General features: G+C 43.6%; 1 protein-coding gene across 4 annotated transcripts in view; it reads left to right on the top strand.

Annotated features, from left to right (window-relative positions):
- ncanb (neurocan b) overlaps nucleotides 1-21075 on the top strand; it is a 152675-nt gene that overhangs the window by 119368 nt on the left and 12232 nt on the right. For all 4 annotated transcript variants that reach the window (XM_047336621.1, XM_047336620.1, XM_035646780.2 and 1 more), the window contains 4 exons: nucleotides 264-377; nucleotides 13202-13360; nucleotides 18175-18257; nucleotides 18721-18865. In XM_047336621.1, the coding sequence (XP_047192577.1) occupies nucleotides 264-377; nucleotides 13202-13360; nucleotides 18175-18257; nucleotides 18721-18865 (501 nt within the window). The remainder of the gene's footprint in view (nucleotides 1-263; nucleotides 378-13201; nucleotides 13361-18174; nucleotides 18258-18720; nucleotides 18866-21075) is intronic.

The raw sequence follows: 21075 nt of genomic DNA on the forward strand, positions 1-21075 counted from the left end.
GTAACGAGCTATGGCAGATATTTTAAAAAATTGTCGTTTGGAAGCGTGTGTGTGTGTGTGTGTGTGTGTGTGTGTGTGTGTGTGTGTGTGTGTGTGTGTGTGTGTGTGTGTGTGTGTGTGTGTGTGTGTGTGTGTGTGTGTGTGTGTGTGTGTGTGTGTGTGTGTGTGTGTGTGTGTGTGTGTGTGTGTGTGTGTGTGTGTGTTTGTTTGTTTTGTACATCTAACCTGAGCCGCCCCCTTTCTCTATCTCTCGCTCCCTCCAGACATTGACGACTGCCAGTCTAATCCATGCCAGAACGGAGGAACCTGCATCGATGAGATCAACTCCTTTGTGTGCCTTTGTCTGCCCAGCTACGGAGGAGCTACTTGCGAGAAAGGTAACCATGTGGATAGAAAACACTGCCTCCTCGTTTTACTCCCTGGTTCACTTCATGTGTATTGAGTGAATGCAGCGTGAAGAAGCACAATTGATGAAGGAGGAGAAAAAAAAAGTAAAGGGGAAAAGAATGGAGTGTTAAGACAAAAACGGTGGAGAATCAAGGTGATGTGAAAGTGGAGGAGCAGGTGGAGGGAGCCTGATGAGTATGAAGAGGGGGAAAAGGGAGGGATGGGAGTGTAGGATGATGCTAAAAGCTCAGGATCTCGAAACAGAAGTGGAGCGAAACCAGGGAGGCTGAGAAAGATGGAGTTAATGAGGATGTGTAAACAGAGACAGAACAGAATGAGGAGGTGAAGGTAGACAAAGAGGTGGAGGAGGAGACAGCGGGGAGGGGGAGGCTCTCTGGAATAACATATGGGTTCCATACAGAACACCTGCGTCCAGCTGGTTCTGTCTCTCATTATGGGAATTCCCCTGTGGGAAGAGGGACTTGAAGGAGGCCGTTCTCAAACTGCACGTTACATGAAAATATGGCTGACATGTCAGTGTGAACACTGAGGAATACCCACAGCCGTTGTTTACATTCAAGTTGATCATTTTTTTTATTAATTTGAAATGATTTTGACCTGGATTTTGTGTCTACATGCAGCCAAGATTTTCCCTTTGTTCCCTGCTGTATGAGGAGATGCTGATCACTGCAGGTGAAAGCAAATAAGTTTTTCAGACAGTTCAGAAGTTGTTTCTCGTAATAGACATTGAAGAGAAAAATTGGGGAGAAATGCTGATGAGCGATTGTGTCAGCCTCCTTAAGTAAAAAAAAATAAATCATTAAACTACTGAATATAACAAATTCAGCATTAAGATAATGTCAGATTATTTGAATGAAAAGTTAAAACAAAGTGACATCTTAGGTGCACCTCCCCAGGGTGGAGCGGGAGGATTGCAGTGGGAGCCCAAAGGGAGAGACGTGAGGTGTGAGGCGTGAGCCACAAATTGCAAAATTAAAAATGTATGCTCCCTATGTGAGTCATAACTCTTGTCACATCTGAGCGCGCAGACGTGACACGGGATATTTTTAGACCCAGCGTGACTTACACTTTCCTGGGATATCATTATCTCCCATGTCCACCGCAAATAAAAATGCACGAATCCACTTTGAATTCGCAGATGAAAGAAGCTCCCTGCGACTCCAGAACCTGAGAATCGGCACATTTTGCGGTTTGCATCAGCATCAAAGTAATCCAGTGCTGGTTGTCTGTACCTCCCTGGGTACATTGCCAACCCACAGGAACTGCTAAAAGCTAATTTGGCATGCTTTTAATGTAAACAATTATAGGCAAAGAAATATAGACAGTGGGTGATGAGGGGCCACAGTTGTTGCAATCTTTCCTGTGGGTTGTTCTTGGTGTCAGACTTTAAAAACTGCTGCAGTAAAGCTACAAGGATACGATGGGAATGAAAATAAGTGTGAGTTTGGAGTTCCCTTTCTAGCAGGAAATGTAACGTCTGAATAATGCTTGTAAACACTAGATTTTAAATGGCACAATTACGTTTTAAAGAATGAAAACAAAGAACGGTGACTAGAGGGACGGAGAGAGCGAGATTTTAACGAAGGAGTAGGTGAGTGAGAGGTGGACACGGGAGAGGAGGAGGAAATCTGCGCTGAATATCACAAACCTATGAAGCCAAGTTCCACTGGTGCAGCTCGACCTTTGACCTCACCTGTCAGCAGCTACAGCATCTTGTGGCCTTGAATATCCGTCTTTTCTCCACGTGCCTGGCTTCCAGTGTCTCGATCTGGGACTCTGAGGGCAGAGCAGTCGATGCAGAGGCAGGAGAGGAGAGAGAGCATTGTGACAGGATCTGACAGAGAAAACATTATGTTTGCAGAACAAAAGAAAAAAACAATGTGCTATTCGAGTCCCAGTAATTTCACACACGTGCTTCTCCTACTGTCAGACAACATAGCACGCCTTAAAGGGACACGGCACTGACTTTACATATGAAGGTCACTCAACTCGTCACAAATAGTACGTCTCGGCATGTGAAGACACTCGTGTACAGTAATGTCTTCTGTGGTCTGAGAAATAACCCTGATGATGTCCTAGCGATAGTGATATCCTGATGGTTCGCCAAGCTTTGGTGTGGTGACTCCATTTCCCTAGTAAATTTCCCTCTGGATCAATTGAGTATTTATCTATCTATCCAACTATCTACACATTTTTGAAAAGAAGAGTTTAAAAAAACAAGGTCACTTACCAGGGAGTCGTGTTGTGTCAAAAGATGCTATCGAGTTGCATTATGGGAATTGCAGTATCTGTTGATTTTTTCGAGCTTCACCCTTCCTTCTGTCTGTCTCTTGAACGTCCCCTATCTTCACTGACGCCCTGCACTAAATTTCTAGATTGCTCCTTTAATCTTACAGCGTTCTACGTCCTTGTTAACTGTTTTTTGATATATGCATATATTTTTTTAACCACATCAAATGCAATGTTGGTTACTGCTTTTTTGTGATTTCCCCAGGGTTATGGTCGCCTCTTTAATATTCATGCCCCTCCTGCGGTACAGATCATGAATAAAATAAACAAACAAACAAACAAAAAAGCTGCACTGAACTTACAGTACAGTGGAGGATGCATCTATAAGTCAAGATTGGTCATTTGAGTGTAAGAAGGAAAAAAACTCAATCGATCTTTAACAATCCTACCATCCTTCAGTATGGAATGTGTTTTTAAAATCTCCTGAGTTTCCTCTTTCCCAAAACACACACACACACACACACACACACACACACACACACACACACACACACACACGCCACACTGTGCCGGTCGTTTGACATGCACTGGAGCTGTGCACATGTTTCCTCTCCTGCTGCGTCGCTACCTTCATGGCTGATTGGGAGCAGCAGGTCTGATTGTGTGAATCTTCAGTGTCTGTCGCTTTTATCTCTCACTGCTCCGCGCTTGCAGAAATACGGGCTTCAGCTGTGAAAAGTAAAATTCGCAACAGGCGTCGCTTTGCCGTTGCTGCGTGATCTCAGTTTGATATCCAGAGGGAGGTGTGAGCTTGCGACATGACCGCTGGAAATGAACTCATTCGTTCCGCCGAGGCTTTCATCCATTTAAATGTCATCCCATTGGTCTCTGTCTCGCCAAAGTGCTCCAGTTCTCTCAGACTCATTTGCTGCGTGTGCACGAGGTGTGCATGTCTGTGCAGGTTCAGGTGTATGCGGGGTTAGCTAACAGCCTTGGATGATGCGGACCGCTGACGGTTTGCTCTCGCCTGTTACCATGGTGACAGGCAATAACAGTGAGTTGAATGTGGTGATCAGAGAGGAGGAAGTGGAGAGTTATTCTGCCCTTTTCTACTATTAGGGTTTTTCTTTTTGTTGTTGTAAACAAGTTGAGTTTTTTTTTTAAATCTGTGACACACTTTGAGATTCATCATCCTTTTCTATCAGTAGCAAAGGTTTTCATCAGGATGAATCGAATAATCGGGGCTGTAGTTGTTATAGCTGTGCAAAACAACTGAATTTGTGCTTTTGCTGTGGGTTTTTTTCAACATTTCTAGAAATGAATGGATATTTGTTCTGAAGAAAAGACCGTGACAAAGACGTCAGTCAATTGTTTCACTCTCGTCTCGTCCCAGCACTGAGGCCGACTGTTGAGTCCTTCCTGCTGGTTTTTTCTGTATTTATTTTTTTTGGTTTGCTGCCTGATCAGCGGAGGCAGGAGCCAAATCTTCCTCAGCCTGACTGGAGGGGAAAGTGACACACACACACAAAAAAGTGTCTTTTTACCCATCGCTCATGCCGCAATCCACTTTCCTCTTCGGTCTTTCTGGCGGGGGGGACATAACATTCACGAGTGAGTGTGGATTTGTTACTTTGCTATTCCACTGTTTCATGTTGCTTTTCTTTAATTAATTTTTTTCTCTCCCAACCTTTCTGCTGTCACTCCCTGCACCGTGCCTCTCATCTCTTCTGCACCGCAGGAGGCTTTGTCGTGCTCTGTGAGTGCGTCTGCTGTGTGTGTGTGTGTGTGTGTGTGTGTGTGTGTGAGAGATGCGTCTGTGAAGTAAGAGATCTTTCCGCGTACAGACCTTCACACAGACACCAAGACACATACAGATGCATATGTGTTAACTTAAAAGGACCCTCATTGCATCATACATAATGCATCTTAGCCAGTCAACCTAAGCCGAATCCCAACCTTACTCTAATCTTTACCCCTACAACCAAGTGTTAGCTCTCAAACGTCCTTTTGAAGAGAACGAGGACCAGAAATAATCACATCAGGGCCTAAAAGCACATTTTCTCTGTCTCTCTTTTATTTGCCACACACTCACGAACAAACAGCACTCACTCCACCTACCCATGTACCCTTCTGAATATCAAAACATTTCTCTCCTGTCTGTTTATTCAACGGCATTTTGGATGGCAGTCACACACCCCGACTTCAGGAACAGAAACTACAGTGTGGTGCAATAACTCGTGCAAAACAACCAGCCTTAATACAAGAATAATCGAATCCGCAGGAAATACATTTTCTCTCTGGCGCGCTCTCTCCATCTCTCTCTCTCTCTGTTTACCGATGGAACAAATATTATACAAATTGGAAACAAAATGCCTGTGTTAAAAGGAGTGTGTAGCCACAGTAATTAATGCTGCTGCTTGGCTTTTCAGTGAGGAATGTGTTTACTGCTGCTCTAAACTCACAGAGAGGGCCAGGAAGAAGTGACTCATCTGATCCTCGCCCTGGTTCCATACATCAAATCATGAATTTTTTCAATTTTCATGAAACTTGTGTTTCTGGGAATGGACATGCGACATTCCCCAGCAGACCGTGCAGCTGTGACTGGCGAGGTGACCATGACATGAAGTGTGCTGGGTAAGTTGGCAGCCTTTCATAAAGTCCACTGACACCGTTACACAGCGCAACGTCTACATCCAGTGACGGTTCAATTGTCCCGGGCGAGTGTGAGCTCACCATTTCCCGACATACAGAACCAAAGTAGAGCACAACTTTCCCCCCAAAGAGGACGGCGGGTGAATCTGGGGCAGACAGATACGGAGACTTTTTGAGCACATGGACGTCAAACGGCAACGCCAGTGCCGCGGATGGGAAGCAGGCAGCAGATGATGCGGCGCAGCCCCGCACACTGACACTAATGACGAGGAGAGCAGACTGAGCTGACTAACCGTGGTGGGAAGTGTTTCAGAAAGCACCAGATGCACTTCTCCTTCTGTCGCGCTGCCATTGCACACGTTCTGTCACACGCGTCGGCTTTCACAGTCTCCTCAGGTGATGTCAGGAGTTGGACGGGGCTGCAGATTCAAAGTTTAAAAGGTGACAAATAGTGTGTGTGTGTGTGGGGGGGGGATGATCTCACCACACCACCGGAGCCCGCTCCTTAACGCTGCTTGAAGCCAGCAGAGGAGGCTGTGGCTTGAACGTAAACGTGCCATTTTGGGACACTTGGTGAAATCACTGGTGCTGTTGTTCTTGGGACCACATTCTGCGCCGACATGTTGGTGGTCGAGTTGTATTTGGTAACTCTGCATTTTCTGATTGTACTGTAGTTGTACCGTATTAGTGTGAATGATCTTATCACATTCATGCATCTGACCTCGTCATGACCTTGAAACACAGCGGCAAATTCTTCTGATCTGAGTTCAGGCCAAGCTTCGACCGTCAGAGCTCATTTCATCCTTGGTGTCGTGGTCCCTGTCTGTATCACCCCAAGCTTATTTCCTCTGTACACTCTTGTTAAGCCACATTAGACTGGGCACTTTGGCTGAACTTGTTTTTTTTCAAGCTCCACTGTACTGCTTGATGTTAGTTTCTCCTTTGTTTGTGGTTGTTTTTATCTTTATCTTATTGTTCTGGGTGTGATTGTGTGACTCAGCAATCTGCATCTGTCAGAGTTTACAGAGAGGCTGAGAGGGAAGGCGTCTGAGCCAACTTTGAGAGTGCACTGAACTGGTGACTCAGCAGAAAGCCTGGCTCAAAATTAATTTCTACGCATCCTGCGGGTATTTCGAAGCTATTAATGCTAATGAAGATTCATGCATTCTAATAACATGTCGAGTGGGGACACGTGGCCAGACTGAGAAGAGAGGGAGATGGAGCTTTTTGTTTTACCTCGCCCAAAGCGGTGTCCTGAAGAGAGAGACACACAGAAACACACGCACAAGTTTAGTCTCACCCTGGCCGTTTCTGTTCATCTGAAATAACGACAAGCCATCACTCTCCCTCAGTATGCTGTTGTGTTCAACACTTCAACACACCAGCTCTCTCTCGAAAATGGGAAATCCGGGGAGATGAGGAGGAAGTTCCTTCTCATTCAAGGTGCTTAATTAGACAATGTTCCCGTAGAAACTGTCATTCTCTCCCTCCTGATTGGAAGGAAGTTCTGTCGGCACAGAAAGAGACCGAAGGAAAAAGGAGAGCGGACGCATCAGAGCAGGAGTTATAATAGACAGAAGGAGAGAGAGAGAGAGAGGAGGGTGTGCGGTCCTCTGCTGTGCAGTAATGAACGTTTCTGATAGAGGGGTGAAGGTTGGTGTGCTTTTGTTCTTCTTCTTTCTCACATTCCCAGGTACCACAACAGCAAAGATCTGAAGCCTGGCTTACACTGTTGCATTCCTTTTCGTCCTTCATTTGCTCCCATCGTGTGGTTCACTTCCACCACGGGAGCTTTTCCAGCACCAGCAATCAACCACAGCAGCCTTGTTCCAGTTCAGTTTCCAGCTTGCTCCTGTGGTTCTTTCTCTCCGTTGACGCTGAATCTCAGCATCTGTCAAAAAGTGCCCCCCCCCCCAAAATGTTGGGCCATTTTTGAATTGGTTTGGGTAATAAGAAGTGGGTCCGAACATGATAAACATCTATGTTTGCGCTGAAAACAAATGCTACAATTGTTACTTTGAAAACCAGGAGAATTTGGGAGTGAAAGTTGAAAACTATTTGTCGGGACTCTGGACACTTGGCTCGGGACAGGCCCGGTTTGTCCTGGTTGCCGTAGTCATCAGTTATACGAATGCAGACAATGGACATAAATGAATACACGTCCTTGCCTGAAACACTCATTTCACCATCAGCCGTGTGCATGCTGTATTAATCTTTTGCTTCAAAAGCCTGCGCTGCCCTCGCTTTTACCTCTGCGTGCTCCATCAGCATCAATCTGCAAAGACACATCGATGGGCTAATTCTGCGGAATGAGCCTACGGACTGGCATCAGTCATTCATGATAAGCTCTGTAGCCGTTTAACTGTAACATCCATTACTCCTAATTGTGTGAAACGCACGATTACGATGTTTCATTAATCAACACTGCCCTTGTAATAGCCATTAAATAATTCCACAGCCGTTTGCACATTCCCCTCACATCCTCACCTTTTGGCAACTGGCTATCTGAACATTCTCCCTCATCTCCCTCATCTCCCTCTCTCTCTCTCTCTCTCTCTCTCTCTCTATGTCTTACACTTATTTCCCCTCCCTCTCTGCCCTGCTGTCATCTGCCCTGTTGCAAATGGGACACTGAGCTTCCAGCCTTCAAAGAGTCACACAGGGAGAAGGCAAAATGGCAGGGCACATGCACACACACACACACACACACACACATGCAAACTCATGCCATTTCATCATTCAAGGGATCTAAAAAAGCCGAGCAGCAGAAATATCACTTGGTGATGTGGATAAACGACCCAATCAGTCAACTGGAAGTGTATGGCCTTTTATTTCCTAACCGCCGTTCGCTAAAGTCTGTGGGAATATTAATCGCTGAAACATACCCCCTGCCTCCGTCTCTCTCCCTGCCCGACAGAGAGAACACGGGGGGGAAAAATGAAGACGACTTGAATAATGTCTAAATATTTGAAGAGGTTGATGTGATGTTAGGCTTTGAGCCTCTCTGTCAGCGAGTGACAGAAGAAATCAGCAGAGACTAGATTGAAGATCTGAGAGGGAGAAAACATGCCTGCTTATTTTTGATCGCTGCCTCGTTTTTCTCTCCCTCCATCTCTCTGTCTGTCTTACATTTCTTCTCGTGTCTTTTTTATGTCTTTCTACTCCGTGGCTCAACTGTGTGTGATGCACTTAGTTAGTCTGTCTTCAGGTTTTCATCTTCCTTGGACAGCTTTTGTTCTTTCATTTGAAATTGGCCTGGACCCCACAGCAGAGGTTGTGCGAGTCAGGTGTGTGTGTGTGTGTGTGTGTGTGTGTGTGTGTGTGTGTGTGTGTGTGTGTGTGTGTGTGTGTGTGTGTGTGTGTGTGTGTGTGTGGTGTGTGTGTGTGTGTGTGTGTGTGTGTGTGTGTGTGTGTGTGTGTGTGTGTGTGTGTGTGTGTGCGTGTGCGTGTTCCCTGACTCTCCTGTCCCTGCTCCTGTAGATAACAACCCATTCTCTGGCTCCATGAGCCAAAGTGGACCCCCCTCCTGATGCTTATACAATGTACCAGCTACAATGTGGGCAAACACTTTAAGCAGGTAGCTTCCAGTCCGGCTGATGGAGTGTAAGAGTGGGGTCAGCAGAGAAAACGACAGCAGCAGGGAGCGATTTTGGCCCCATAAGGCCAGAGATAACAGCGGTAACATTGGACGAGCTAATGTTAATCTATAACGCTGTTCAGGAGCATGTGCTCATAGCACAAAGAGATGTACGGCTGCAAAATGCTGATTCTAATGCAGTCGCTCTCCTTTGAAAACCAATGAATTTCCTAATGTATTATAGATCCCATTTTGACAAAGGTCCGTTGCCAGGTCCGGCAAAGGTTTAGCCTGGTTCACATTTTTTCCAGACGAAGCTGCATTTTTTATTTTTTTTTGGCCGAAGCCCAGACGATCTGGACTCATTTAGGTTAATAAGAAGGAGGCTGTACTGTCAGTCTGACGGCAGCTAAGCTTTTCCATGTTGTATTTCTACTAAAGGTTGACTCAGCGTGCGATCCACACACAGGGAGGCAAACTGCAAACATCTTCATTGGTTACCGATTCGTCGGTGTCCTACAGCACTTACAGACAAGACGGCTTGGGTGGAGTGAGAGGTCGCAACATATACCAGCTTGGCATTTTTTTCCTTTTCATCTTGTAATAATGTGTTTCCATACTGTGAAGTCTCATTGGGGCTGTAAGCTACTTAATACTTCAAGCTAAATTAATTGGTTTGTGGGGGGAAAAACTTGTTACTTAAATACAGCTGTAACAAGACAAATTAAAAGACACAGCGACGGCGGTTTACTGTATATGCATTTACAAGCAGACGTTTTCAATTATTTGCGCTGTTACCTTTACCTTCATGTTTTTAACAATGATCTCCAGCAAGTTAAACATGCTTTAGGTAAACGATTGCTTTTTTTCTTGGCGTTATCTATTATCATTTGTAAATGTTTTTTTACTCATCTCCAAGCAAAAACAAGAGTTTGGATGAAGCCATCTTCAAAAAAATATGAATCTGGTTCTGTCTATCCTTCCTGTTAATTGAGTTAACGGGCCTCACTATAACGGACAGATTGTACCGCTGTCTAAAACTGAGTAGATCGATGCTCCCGTTGTGCAGCGTAAAACCGTAATTCCATTCTTAAATGAAGAGATAGTACACACAAATGTTCAAATGGGAAGTTAAGCCAAGACTCATCGTGCATTTAAGGCAACAGGGGTTAACCACAGAGCCGCTGAGCCGCCCACAGGAAGCTGAGGATGTTCAACTGGCTAATTGGGTTTCATGTCATTCTAGTGTTTCGAGGTCATCAAATTAAATTCCCAGGCTAGCAGGAGAAATTTGAGCCGGCAAAGTAATGAAGCAATTCTCCACTTTAACTTTTTACATTTAGAATAATTGTGGGAACAACTTACATCGTTTCACAGAAGACATCATTAAAATAAAATCCCGGCCTGTAATCCAACTGAACGTCTGACCTGTCAAGCGGGAGCAGGCACTGGATGTTTGTGTTTCACTAACAAAGAAACAAATGATCTAGTACAGATGAATAAAAAAATGAGGGCTTGTTTTTTCGTCACTGTGTGTTGCTTAAAATTGGAAACAAACCATCAGGTGCTTGTTCTGGGTGTTAGGGTCCCAACTCGCTTCTGCTAATGGTAATACTGAGATATTACAGATCCTTTGCGACCGACGTTCTGTGCATTTGTTTTTAGCCAGATTAACGACAGGAATGTATTTTAATGTCAGCCTTGTCAGTTTATTTTTATGTGGCTGCGATGGATTTACGCTCTAAAAATGTTGGTCGCATGTGAAGAGTTATTTGTACTAACTCGATCTTTGTCTTGTGTATGCATGAATTTCTCCTGCGTCAGTCCCTCTTCTTTTTAGTTAAACTCTGCCTGCTTGATTGTGACGAAGGCTGGGAATCATTGAAAGTGCCATACTTGAGTTTTGCTAAGGACACAGAAACAACTATATGAGAAATGTAAAGCAGTTTTCCAACAAAACACTTTTTGCACAACAAAAGAAGCCACGGTGTTCGATGTTAAATGTTAAACTCAAGCAGCCATACAGGAATTTTGGCTTTCAAAGAGAGGTATACAAAATGTCAGTAAGAGCCACCTTACAGAGAATTTTAGATACTTGGTTGTACAGTCAAATTCAAGTTGAATCCAAAACATATTGAAGTTTGACATTCAGCTCTAACTGTGACTCGTTGCCTTAGGGCTGCTGTATGGGACTGAATGAATGCATGTCACAGGCCTGTGGGTGAATGGTGAATTTCAAACAGTGCTAAACTGCACCAGAGCATAAAAAAGTGATCAAACTGGACAATTACCTCCGTGCAAATATGAAGAATATTTCATTATTCTTCATTTCTCTGTTGTTAATTCCACATGTGACCAACAACTGCATGTGTTAATGTTTAAATGTGTCCTATTTTCTTCATGTTTACTGTCGAAGACGTTACATAGAAATAACCTCATAAGCACAAGACATGTAACATGTTGGACACATTTGCACATGGAGCAGTTTTCTAACGCATTGCTCATCGTCATTGCTCAACGTCAGTGTCACTTTATCACTCATCGAGTGGCAAACAAAGTGTTTGTGCACAGTGTCCGAGCCAGCCAAAAGGATTGAGCCGCAAGAGAATAAATCTGATAAATAAGCAAATATTCTCATAAAGATTAGTGACCGACACCAAACCTCACTCTGAGACACAAACTGTTCACCGGTGGGGGAAGTCTGAGGACAAACTGTGTGACTGCTGCGACTCACACACACATACACACACACACACACACACACACACACGTGTCCACACGGCACCACTGCGAGTCCCAGCTCTATCTTTCTACATGGACTTTTCCTTTAAAAGTGGTCTTCAGTATTAGAATGTTTGATATCATTCCATTATATATTTAATTTATATTTAGTTTAGATAGACGAGTTATAATATGATTATAGACCTACATTGGTTATGCTAAGACTATAAAGTACACTTGTAGCCTCCACTTTCTCATTTATTGACATGCAATTGTTAAACAAAAGGGGATAATATTATATTCATTGTTTTGCCATTAACATGTTCAGATACAGCCTAGACATTGAAAAACTATACTGAAAAGTGTGTAGCAGCTCTAATCTGTTGATATGAGCAGCGAAATCAAAAACCATGAGGTTCCACGAAGATCAAACATAGTGAATTGCATGTTTTGAAATGATGCCACTGCATTGTGAGGTAAATGGCCCTGAACAACCCTGAGAAAGGAGGAAAGGTCGACGGTGTGAAAAGCTCTTTCTCTCTCAATGCAGGAGGAAGGTTTCTAGGCCCTTGTTTCATATTACAGTGTAAACGGGCTTCTGTTATGGACTCCTCCTATACTCCTCTTTCCTCGGCCAAAATACATCCTTCTGCATACTAAACAGGGCCTCATACCGCCCAATTTGCACTGTCCAATTTACTGGTGTCGCTTCAGATCTGTTGGAGGAAACGCTCGGGCCTTAGACTGTAGGGAGGGAGGGAGGGGCCACACGAGAGGGTGAGGATGAGGGGAAACTGAAGGTGGCTCGGCTGACACATGGAGCCTGAACCACATCAACTATACATACACTTACACACATTCAAATACACACATATTTGCACACCCAAATCTATGCGACCACAGACAACCCTGCATGAAATGGAAAGCGCCACACACACACACACACACACACACACACACACACACACCACATTTGAAATGTACAGCTCACAGTCACACAGCCAACCCCCAGAGGGATGAGCGAGGGCAGATGAGAGAGATGAAGGGAGAGAAGGACGAAGGGTGGAGGCAGAGTCAGTGCAGTTACAGGACTGTGACAGGGCTTAATTACCAAGTGAGAGCTGCGCACTGGAAGCAGTTTCTAAGGATTGTTGTCATTTGAATAGATTAAAACGCCCTTTCATTCGACTAAGCCGTCTCACCAGAGACTTGCCTCTGCTGTGGATTTAAAGTCCAAGTCAAATCAAAGAGGACGAGCTACAGAATGAGGAAGAGATGGAGGGATGGAAACAGAGAACAGTGTCACAGAGGGCACTTAGAGCAAGTTGGTACTGAAGACAGAAAGGGAAGATGGAGAGGGACAGAGGCACGACGTATTATGTTATTCTTTTGGGCTGCAAGACACAAGTTGGAATTTTTCATTTTTTAAAAAGGGAATAGTAAAAAATAATGATTGTATTCCCTTTCTTGGTCCAAAATCCGCCCACTCCTTTCCTGTGCAACAATATTAATATTTGCAGCTGTCAGCTGCGGGTGTTTAACGATCAAAAATAGGCACATTTCTCTTCCCACATCGATTTTTGCATTGACTAATCACTGTCTTCTGACCCGCAGACACTGAGGGCTGCGAACACACGTGGAGGAAGTTCCACGGCCACTGCTACAGGTACTTCAGCCGCAGACACACCTGGGAGGACGGCGAGAAGGACTGCAGGGAGCACAGTGGTCACCTGGCCAGCATCCACAGCCTGGCTGAGCAGAACTTCGTCAGAGGTAACTGGAGGTTGAGGAGAATGAGAGGACGAGGACAGACTTGGCACAGACAGTGGAGCCAATCTAATCTCCTATCATTACACAGCAGGAAACCTTAAATTTGGCAGATACGTTTGGGCATGCAGGCTTCCTTAAGTAGATGTCCTATTAATTTCCTGACTAGGACATAGTTAGAACAAACTACGACAACGCTAACATGAGGATGAGCAGGTGTAATGTTTACAATGTTTACCATCTTAGTTCTGTGTGTTAACACGCCAACACTGGCTTAACACAAAGTACGGCTGAGGCCGAAGACAAAGTCATCCCTTTTCAAGCAGTTGGTCACTAACCAAAATAATGAAAAACTACTTTAATTACAATTTGATTAGCATTAGAATTTGTCCTGAGGTGGACATGGATGTCTGTGCCAGATTGCATGGCAATCCATCAGTAGCTGTTGGGATGTTTCAGCCTCGGCCAAAGTGGCCGACTGACCAGCCAACTGTCGATGTTGCCTTCGTGGAACCATGCCACTACCATAGCAACAATGTTGCTAGTACTATATCAGCTACTAAGTATGACATTTCTATTTTTATTTTATAAAAATGTCATTGTTAATTGCCAATGTACATTCAGATGTAATGAGATGTTAAGCTGTTCCTGTCAGTAAAATACATTCACATTCTTAAGATGCCTATCTTCCTATCATTTGCAGAAGCTAATGATTATTTAATTTTTTAAACCTGATGATACAATGTTCAGTACATAGTGGTTCCCGTCCAGGTACAGTATAAGAGGAACTGAGCAACTATGGAGCTGTTTTTGGTAATTGCAATAGGGATTTGAATTAGCTACAGCTTTAACTCACTTCTCTAATTGGCGTTTTCTACATAGCACCAGCGGAGCCATTGTATGTATTCAGCTGTATCCTCTCCGCCAAACTCTTAAAAAATAGTATTGGATACATTATCTGGGAGAGCTCCATGTTTCTATGTTAATGAAATATAAGGATCTTAGTTTTATTAGAAAACTTTCAAAAGTAATAGATAATACTTCACAGCAATAAGTAGTCAGGTTCACTGAAAAGTGATTTCCCTGATCTACTGTGCGTTTTAGGATGTTCGGAGGCCAAAGTTAGATAACATTAGCTTTAAAACCATGTCAGTGTGCAGCAGCATACCTGATCTGTGATGCATGCCTCAGGTTCAATGTTGTAATTCAGTTCATATTAATCTGTGTCTATTAGGCCTACTTTGATTGAATGTGATCTTTCTGTCGGTCTGTTTGTGTTAAATAGCACAGGGACATAATGCTACGTCCTCTTCCGTCTCCATCGCCTGTCATACAGTAGCTCTTCACTCGCAAAAGCTGATCTTTGACTGTTGCCGTCTTCTCATTTTCGCCTGTGTCAGTGACAAAAGTAAACACCGGGTCATGTGATATATATGCAAATGTTATCAGACTCCGCAAAGGATAAGCTTGTAATGAAAATAAAAATATATAGGGGAAACTTATTACAACATGCATTTAAAATCCTTTACAGAAACTGAAATGAAAGGAAAGTATTTTAACCATATTGGACGGTAGGAATTAATGTAAGTTAACTCGCCAGCTCATTCATTCAACTGAAAGTAACTAGCCCACATCATGTGGGATGACGTCGGAGGATCTACAATCATTCAGCTTGTTAAAACTCTTTTTAGTTTCCTGTATCACGCTTCAGCAGCTGCTGCTCAAATTAGAGGTAATTGATGGAAATCCGGAGCAGGTCTGGGCCACAGAAGTGCAGCAGGAGTCGGTGAGACCGGAGATGCTGATCCGGGGCCTGGCCGGGGTGTCCATCAGGGACCTGTGCTCCACAGTTTAGTGACGCTGGACAGCGCAGGCCCAAGGTCGCCAGGTAGCTGAATTTCTTCAGTGTTTAGGTGCTTGGGGGAGTCGATGCCTTCGCGTCCGTTGCTTCCTTCTCGGAAGAGGCAGGAAGTTGGTCGGCCGCTGGAGTGCAGGCTGACGACTGGCATGCTGATGGATAGTGTGCGGGAGGCCAGCAGGTCGTGGGGCCAGCCGACTGAGGAGCAGGCAGCTGGTCAGAAAACACTGAGGTGGCAAGCTGGTTGGAAGATTGGATGAGAACCGGGGGGGTGGGGGGGCAGTGCAGCCTCTGTACTCCTTTTCCACTCAACATATATTCACACGAGGGTATACGCCAAAGTAGATGTTTAACAATTCTGAAACTGAGACTAAAATCAAGATACAAACTTCCACAGTCTTATAATGTAATACAAGATGATTTCACTGTATTAACATTTTTTTATTATTAACACTATGGCATAAATTAATCAGGAAAATTATAATTTTTATTCAAAGTTAGGTCAAGCTTTATGTTTTGAAGATATTACACATTACATTTATTTTATCATACTCTGACTCCATGTTCTTATGTAACAATTTTGACACAATCATGACTGAGTAATCACGCCTGTGGTAAAAGTTAATTAACCCATTCGCTCAAGATGGATAATGACCTTGAGACTCCCTGAACACATTCAAGTGCCCTGCACTCAAAAACAGCGGGGGTAAACAACACAAAGACAGGATGTAAAAACAACAATAGACACTTAAGGAATTAAAATAAAACAGGGAATATTACAGTCCAGGAAGTCACACAGGGATATATAATTAGACAGTAGGTGACCCTAGCATTGAACATTACCAAAGTAGAGTTATTTTTACACACTTATTTTACAACTACTATTTTACACATCTTGGAAAAAATACAGAGGTCCAGACCTCAGTGATATCTGTAGGGTACAGCCATGCTGTACAAGGGGGATGAAGTGTGATCATTTTGCTACCAAACCCCCCACCACTACCACCGATCTCTTGTCTATTGCCTATAGCCTATAACTCTAATATAAATATATGGTGACTCTCACAATCAGCAATCTTATCTAAACAACAATCACATTGAACAGTGTCCATGATTTGGTCTCAATAATCTAACCAGCTCTCGCTCTGCTGCCTGCGACACACTGCTTCAACCAGCTGTTGATTTACTTCATATCTACTCCTCCACTTTTTATTACTACCGTGCTTGGTGATGGCACCTCTTGTCTTATATGGATTCCATAACTCGGTGATAAATGTCTGTCTGGTTCAGCCATGAATGGCCCTTGAAGGGGTTTATTGCAGTACCCACTGAGAAATACCCACAAGAGCCGAGCCTGTTCAGCCAAATGAGTGTGTATCACCCTTCGTTGCAATGAAACAGTGCTAAAGGCTCTGATGTGAGTGTCTGTGACAAAGCATTTAATAAACTATCATGTTATTTCTTAAAATGTGATTTGTTGTTAAACAGGTGAGGTAACTGCATCTGCGTCCATTGAAGGATTGCCAGTGACAATATATCAAAACTAGGTCAAATAAGACCAGGTTTGAGATAAAGACTTAACATTAAAATTGTTTGAAAATGATTTTAGTGTGTCTCATTACATGGGCAGATTTATTTATGTGTATCTCAGTTTATCTGCAAAAGTTAATGACTCACTATTTATGTATATATAACATACCGATTAAGAGTCTTAATGTTTAGTGGTAGAGATTTTCTTGTCAAGTCATTTTAAAATGACATCCATAACATTTGATAACAGTATTCATGAGATATTTTTGTTCTGCTTGTCTAAACCATCTGCTGTTTATTGTGGCAAAAGAAAAAACATCTGGTATTTCATGGAGTCCTGAATTATTTGCAAATCTTTTTCAAATGTTTGGCACAGGAACGAAGAAGGAAACAATCTCTCACTTATGTGGTCATGTGAGCTTTCTCATGTGTTCTACATAGACTTAAATATTTGACCACAAAGAGAAGTTTATGTGCGCCAGGCAACTTTACCATGCCAATATCAATACAGAAACCTTCATCTTTCCTCATTCTCAGCTTCTCGCCCCCTGGCAGCGCTCAACAGCCATTTGTGCTGTAATAATGCCAGCTGACCGGCAGCAAGCGTCTGTAACATTGGATCCGCCCCCCTGTCTCGGACAGATGCCAGGACAGCGTCATCCATCCAGCACCAATCTTTTTGCTACTCTCGCACAGTTACCAAAAAGTGTGTTTAATCGCCTAGAAAAATGGACGTCTCCACCCCTGCAATAAGGGGATCAGAGCCATTAGGAAGATTAATGGGCCTTGTAATGATGTTAATCAGGTACACCACGATTGAAATTCCATGACATATGTCTAAGCCGTGCACGCGCTAGTACGGCCACGCACCCAGACCCCCCCCCCCCCCACACACACACACACACAAATGAGATTTAAAGGCCATTATTTAAATTTCCTTTTACCCAAACAGAAATCTCATCACCTGTGCATGAGACAGAAAAGCTATAATCCTGTTATTGTGCGATCAGTTTGAACAGAAAGCCTGCGTTACAAACTGGGTAATCTTAAAGTTGTGGGCATTTACTAGCCACAGGTGGAAAAATTCTATTATTTGCATTTTGGGAAGTTTAAAATAAAACCAGGAATGGCCAGGCTCCGGTTTTTGACTCAACTCCAATAACATAACCTGTGTTACTCTGTGGATATGTTTATTGGATGGCGAGGTGTACGCTATACTGTATGACATTCTCGTTGAAGACTGAGACTGTGTCAGTGAAGTGTTCATTCTAGACCAAGTTTCTAGACTTTTTTAAAAGAAAATCTATTATATGTTGTATTCTTAGGTGCTGCTTCTTGGCCTACCTCATTATCCTATTGTGTGCTGTGTGTACTTCATGTACACACCCTTTCTGTTTTGGTGTGTTTTCATTTCTTTCTACCTCTTTCTCAGGTCTGAGCCATGACAACACCTGGATCGGTTTAAATGACCGAACAGTGGAGGACGACTTTCAGTGGACTGACAGAATGGACCTGGTGAGGAACCAGCTGTGGCTGTTCTGCCTGTTAATCCCATTTGAATTTAAGACCCTTGAGAGCCAAAAAACATAATAATACTTTGGACGACTAACAGAAAACCAGAGACTCACAAAATTGCAGCTTGAAACATCCCAAATTGAAGTTTGTTGAAAGAATAAATGAAATTTAGGTTGCACTTAAATTCAGTTGTATTCTCATTTTCCATAATTACGTTCAACGCAAAAAGATCACAAAGGCTAAAGTAGTAAAACATTAAAAGAAGATTGGGGAAAGAAAATAAATAATACAAATTATGTACAAAGCATACATAGGATTCAAGGTTAGGGAAAAATATAGACTTTCAAGATCTGGTCACGAGCTGGTGTGTGAAAATGATATTTAATTGCGGTTTAAAAAAGAGTTTTGTAATGGTTTCTCAGATATATTTGTCTAACTGTGTGTGCGTGCGTGCGTGTCTCAGCAATATGAGAACTGGCGAGAAAACCAGCCAGACAACTTCTTCGCCGGAGGGGAGGACTGTGTGGTTATGATATCTCATGAGAATGGCAAATGGAACGACGTGCCCTGCAACTACAATCTGCCCTACGTCTGCAAGAAGGGAACAGGTGAGAACAGCGCCGGTGATGTGGGGAGAGGATCGGAGAAGAGAGGGTGGCATGGCGTGTCGCTGCTCCTACAATGGGTGATTCACATGACTGACGGGGGGGTAGAGGGAGCAGCCGGGTTTAAAAGAGGAATACTGAGAAAAAAGAGAGGTGAGAGACACGAGATTTGTGAAGAGTAGGACGGAAGGAGGCAGCGAGGGCAAGAGGAAGAGAGCAAATGAGGGGGAAATGAAAAGTAGTCTTGATCAAATGTTCTTGAGACTGTGTTTCTTTATGTGTGTGTGTTTGAGGCTGACAGAACACACACCTTCAGGTGATTCTGAACATGACGGCAGTGTCATACTTAACATTACACGTGTCTCTGTGCGGTGGAAGAGATTAGCACCGAGCGTCCTCAGTGCAGGTGCTTCAGATTCACCATCACCAGCACGCCGTCTTCCATCCCTCATCATCCTCCTGCTTCTCCACATACTGTACTTCTCATATGAGGCTCCATATCCTCTGCCAAATGTTGTCTTGTCTCGAGGCCGAAAGTTTCAGATTCATGTCCAGGAAATTTAAACCCAGCGAAACCACATCAGCAAACTTTGACACGCTCTCTGTGTTGCGTGCTCACGGCAGTTGCAGAACGACTACGTTTTCATTCTGGCTCCCAAGTTACCAGGTCAGAGCAGCCACATCGCCCTCATGCTCACATCTCGTTGCTGCAGCACCACCCGCTTATTTTTCAAATTTATAATTCTGGGATCCCAGTAAATATACAGCAAACTGAACTGGTCATGGTTCAAACTGAACCATGACCAGTGGCAAGAAGACAGATGTATGAAAAGCCAGGTGGAGATCCGCAGGCTGGTTTGACATGCTGATTTAAAAAAAAAAAATGTAAATGCTGGGACACAAGACGCCACTAGTGGCTGCGTTGCCCAAATTTTTCTGGAGCTTCTAATAGGACCAGCTTTGTGTTTTAGCTGTAGATGAGAGCCTGTATCTGTCAAACAGCTCAAAGTGACATTTTTGACCTGGTGAAAGTAACTTTTACTCCTACTCACAAACTTAAGAATAGCATTTTTATATCAATACGTATAGATGACTGCAGCAGTATTTCCTGAATTGACTCTTAAATTTAAAGTAGTTCAATACAAATGGGATTATCCAAATAATGCGGTCTTGATCTAGGCATGGATGTTGACAGTAGATAAGGATATAAATCAGTTTTTAGGATTAAGAGTTTTCAGGACCTAAATTGCAGACCATTCGAAGGTCTTTGAGTGCAGCAACTGGCCTATATGATTGAAAGAACAGTTCAGGCAGTCAGGAAATCCAAACTTAGGCAGAAAAACTTGAGGAAAAGACACTGGAATTGTCTTTTTAAGGAAGAAAACAAAACAGCAACACAAGGATACACCAAGAACAGACAATTCGAAAAAAGACAGGGAAGCACAGAGATTACATATAGGTAGGGATGAGTGGGCAAAGTTGACCACATCAGGCCGGGGCAGACAGTCAGACGACAAAGACAGGAAGTAAATCAGGAAAATTAGGCCTTTATTACAAATAGTGAAAATAAGGGAAGGAGAAATGAAACAAAGATCCCTGACCACACTCAAACCAGGTACATAATCTGGTTACAGTCAGCATCTCAACCCCTAAGGTAACCCCTCCAAATCCCCTAGAACTAGTTAGAATAGATTCCCCTATAGGCCCAATTTAAACAAAGTATTTGTACTTTACCAGATGTTTTATCATCAGGAGCCACAAGTGTAGAGAAGGTACTTCTAAAGCCTCAGGGGACGAGCACATCTCCTGAAACATCCTGTTCTCTTCTCACCACCCGTGATGCACACTGTCACAAGTCCCATCATCCTGCCCACCTCTGACCTTAATCAGTCAGGTGCAATTACCAGCGTCTTCTCACCCCCCCTCCCCCAGTTCCCCATCAGCCTCTTTCTCTCTCCAAGTAACCCCATGTAACGTCTTGTCTCATCAGTGCGAGTTTGTCAGCGCCATGCTGAGAACTCTCCGTCTGATTTCTGTTGCTCAAAGCTCATGTGATCTGTTTGTCTGCTCGTCAGCAGCCCCCCCCCCCCCCCGGGACTGATGGGGTGATCGTGGTAGCGTGTGAGCCCGGAGGGCACTGTAATCAGTCTTCCTGGGGCCAGTCAGGGCGACGAATATGGTGATGACATATTTTTCGTAATACTGAAAAGAGG

Source organism: Scophthalmus maximus, chromosome 13, assembly GCF_022379125.1.
Source record: "Scophthalmus maximus strain ysfricsl-2021 chromosome 13, ASM2237912v1, whole genome shotgun sequence".
Taxonomy (NCBI): domain Eukaryota; kingdom Metazoa; phylum Chordata; class Actinopteri; order Pleuronectiformes; family Scophthalmidae; genus Scophthalmus; species Scophthalmus maximus.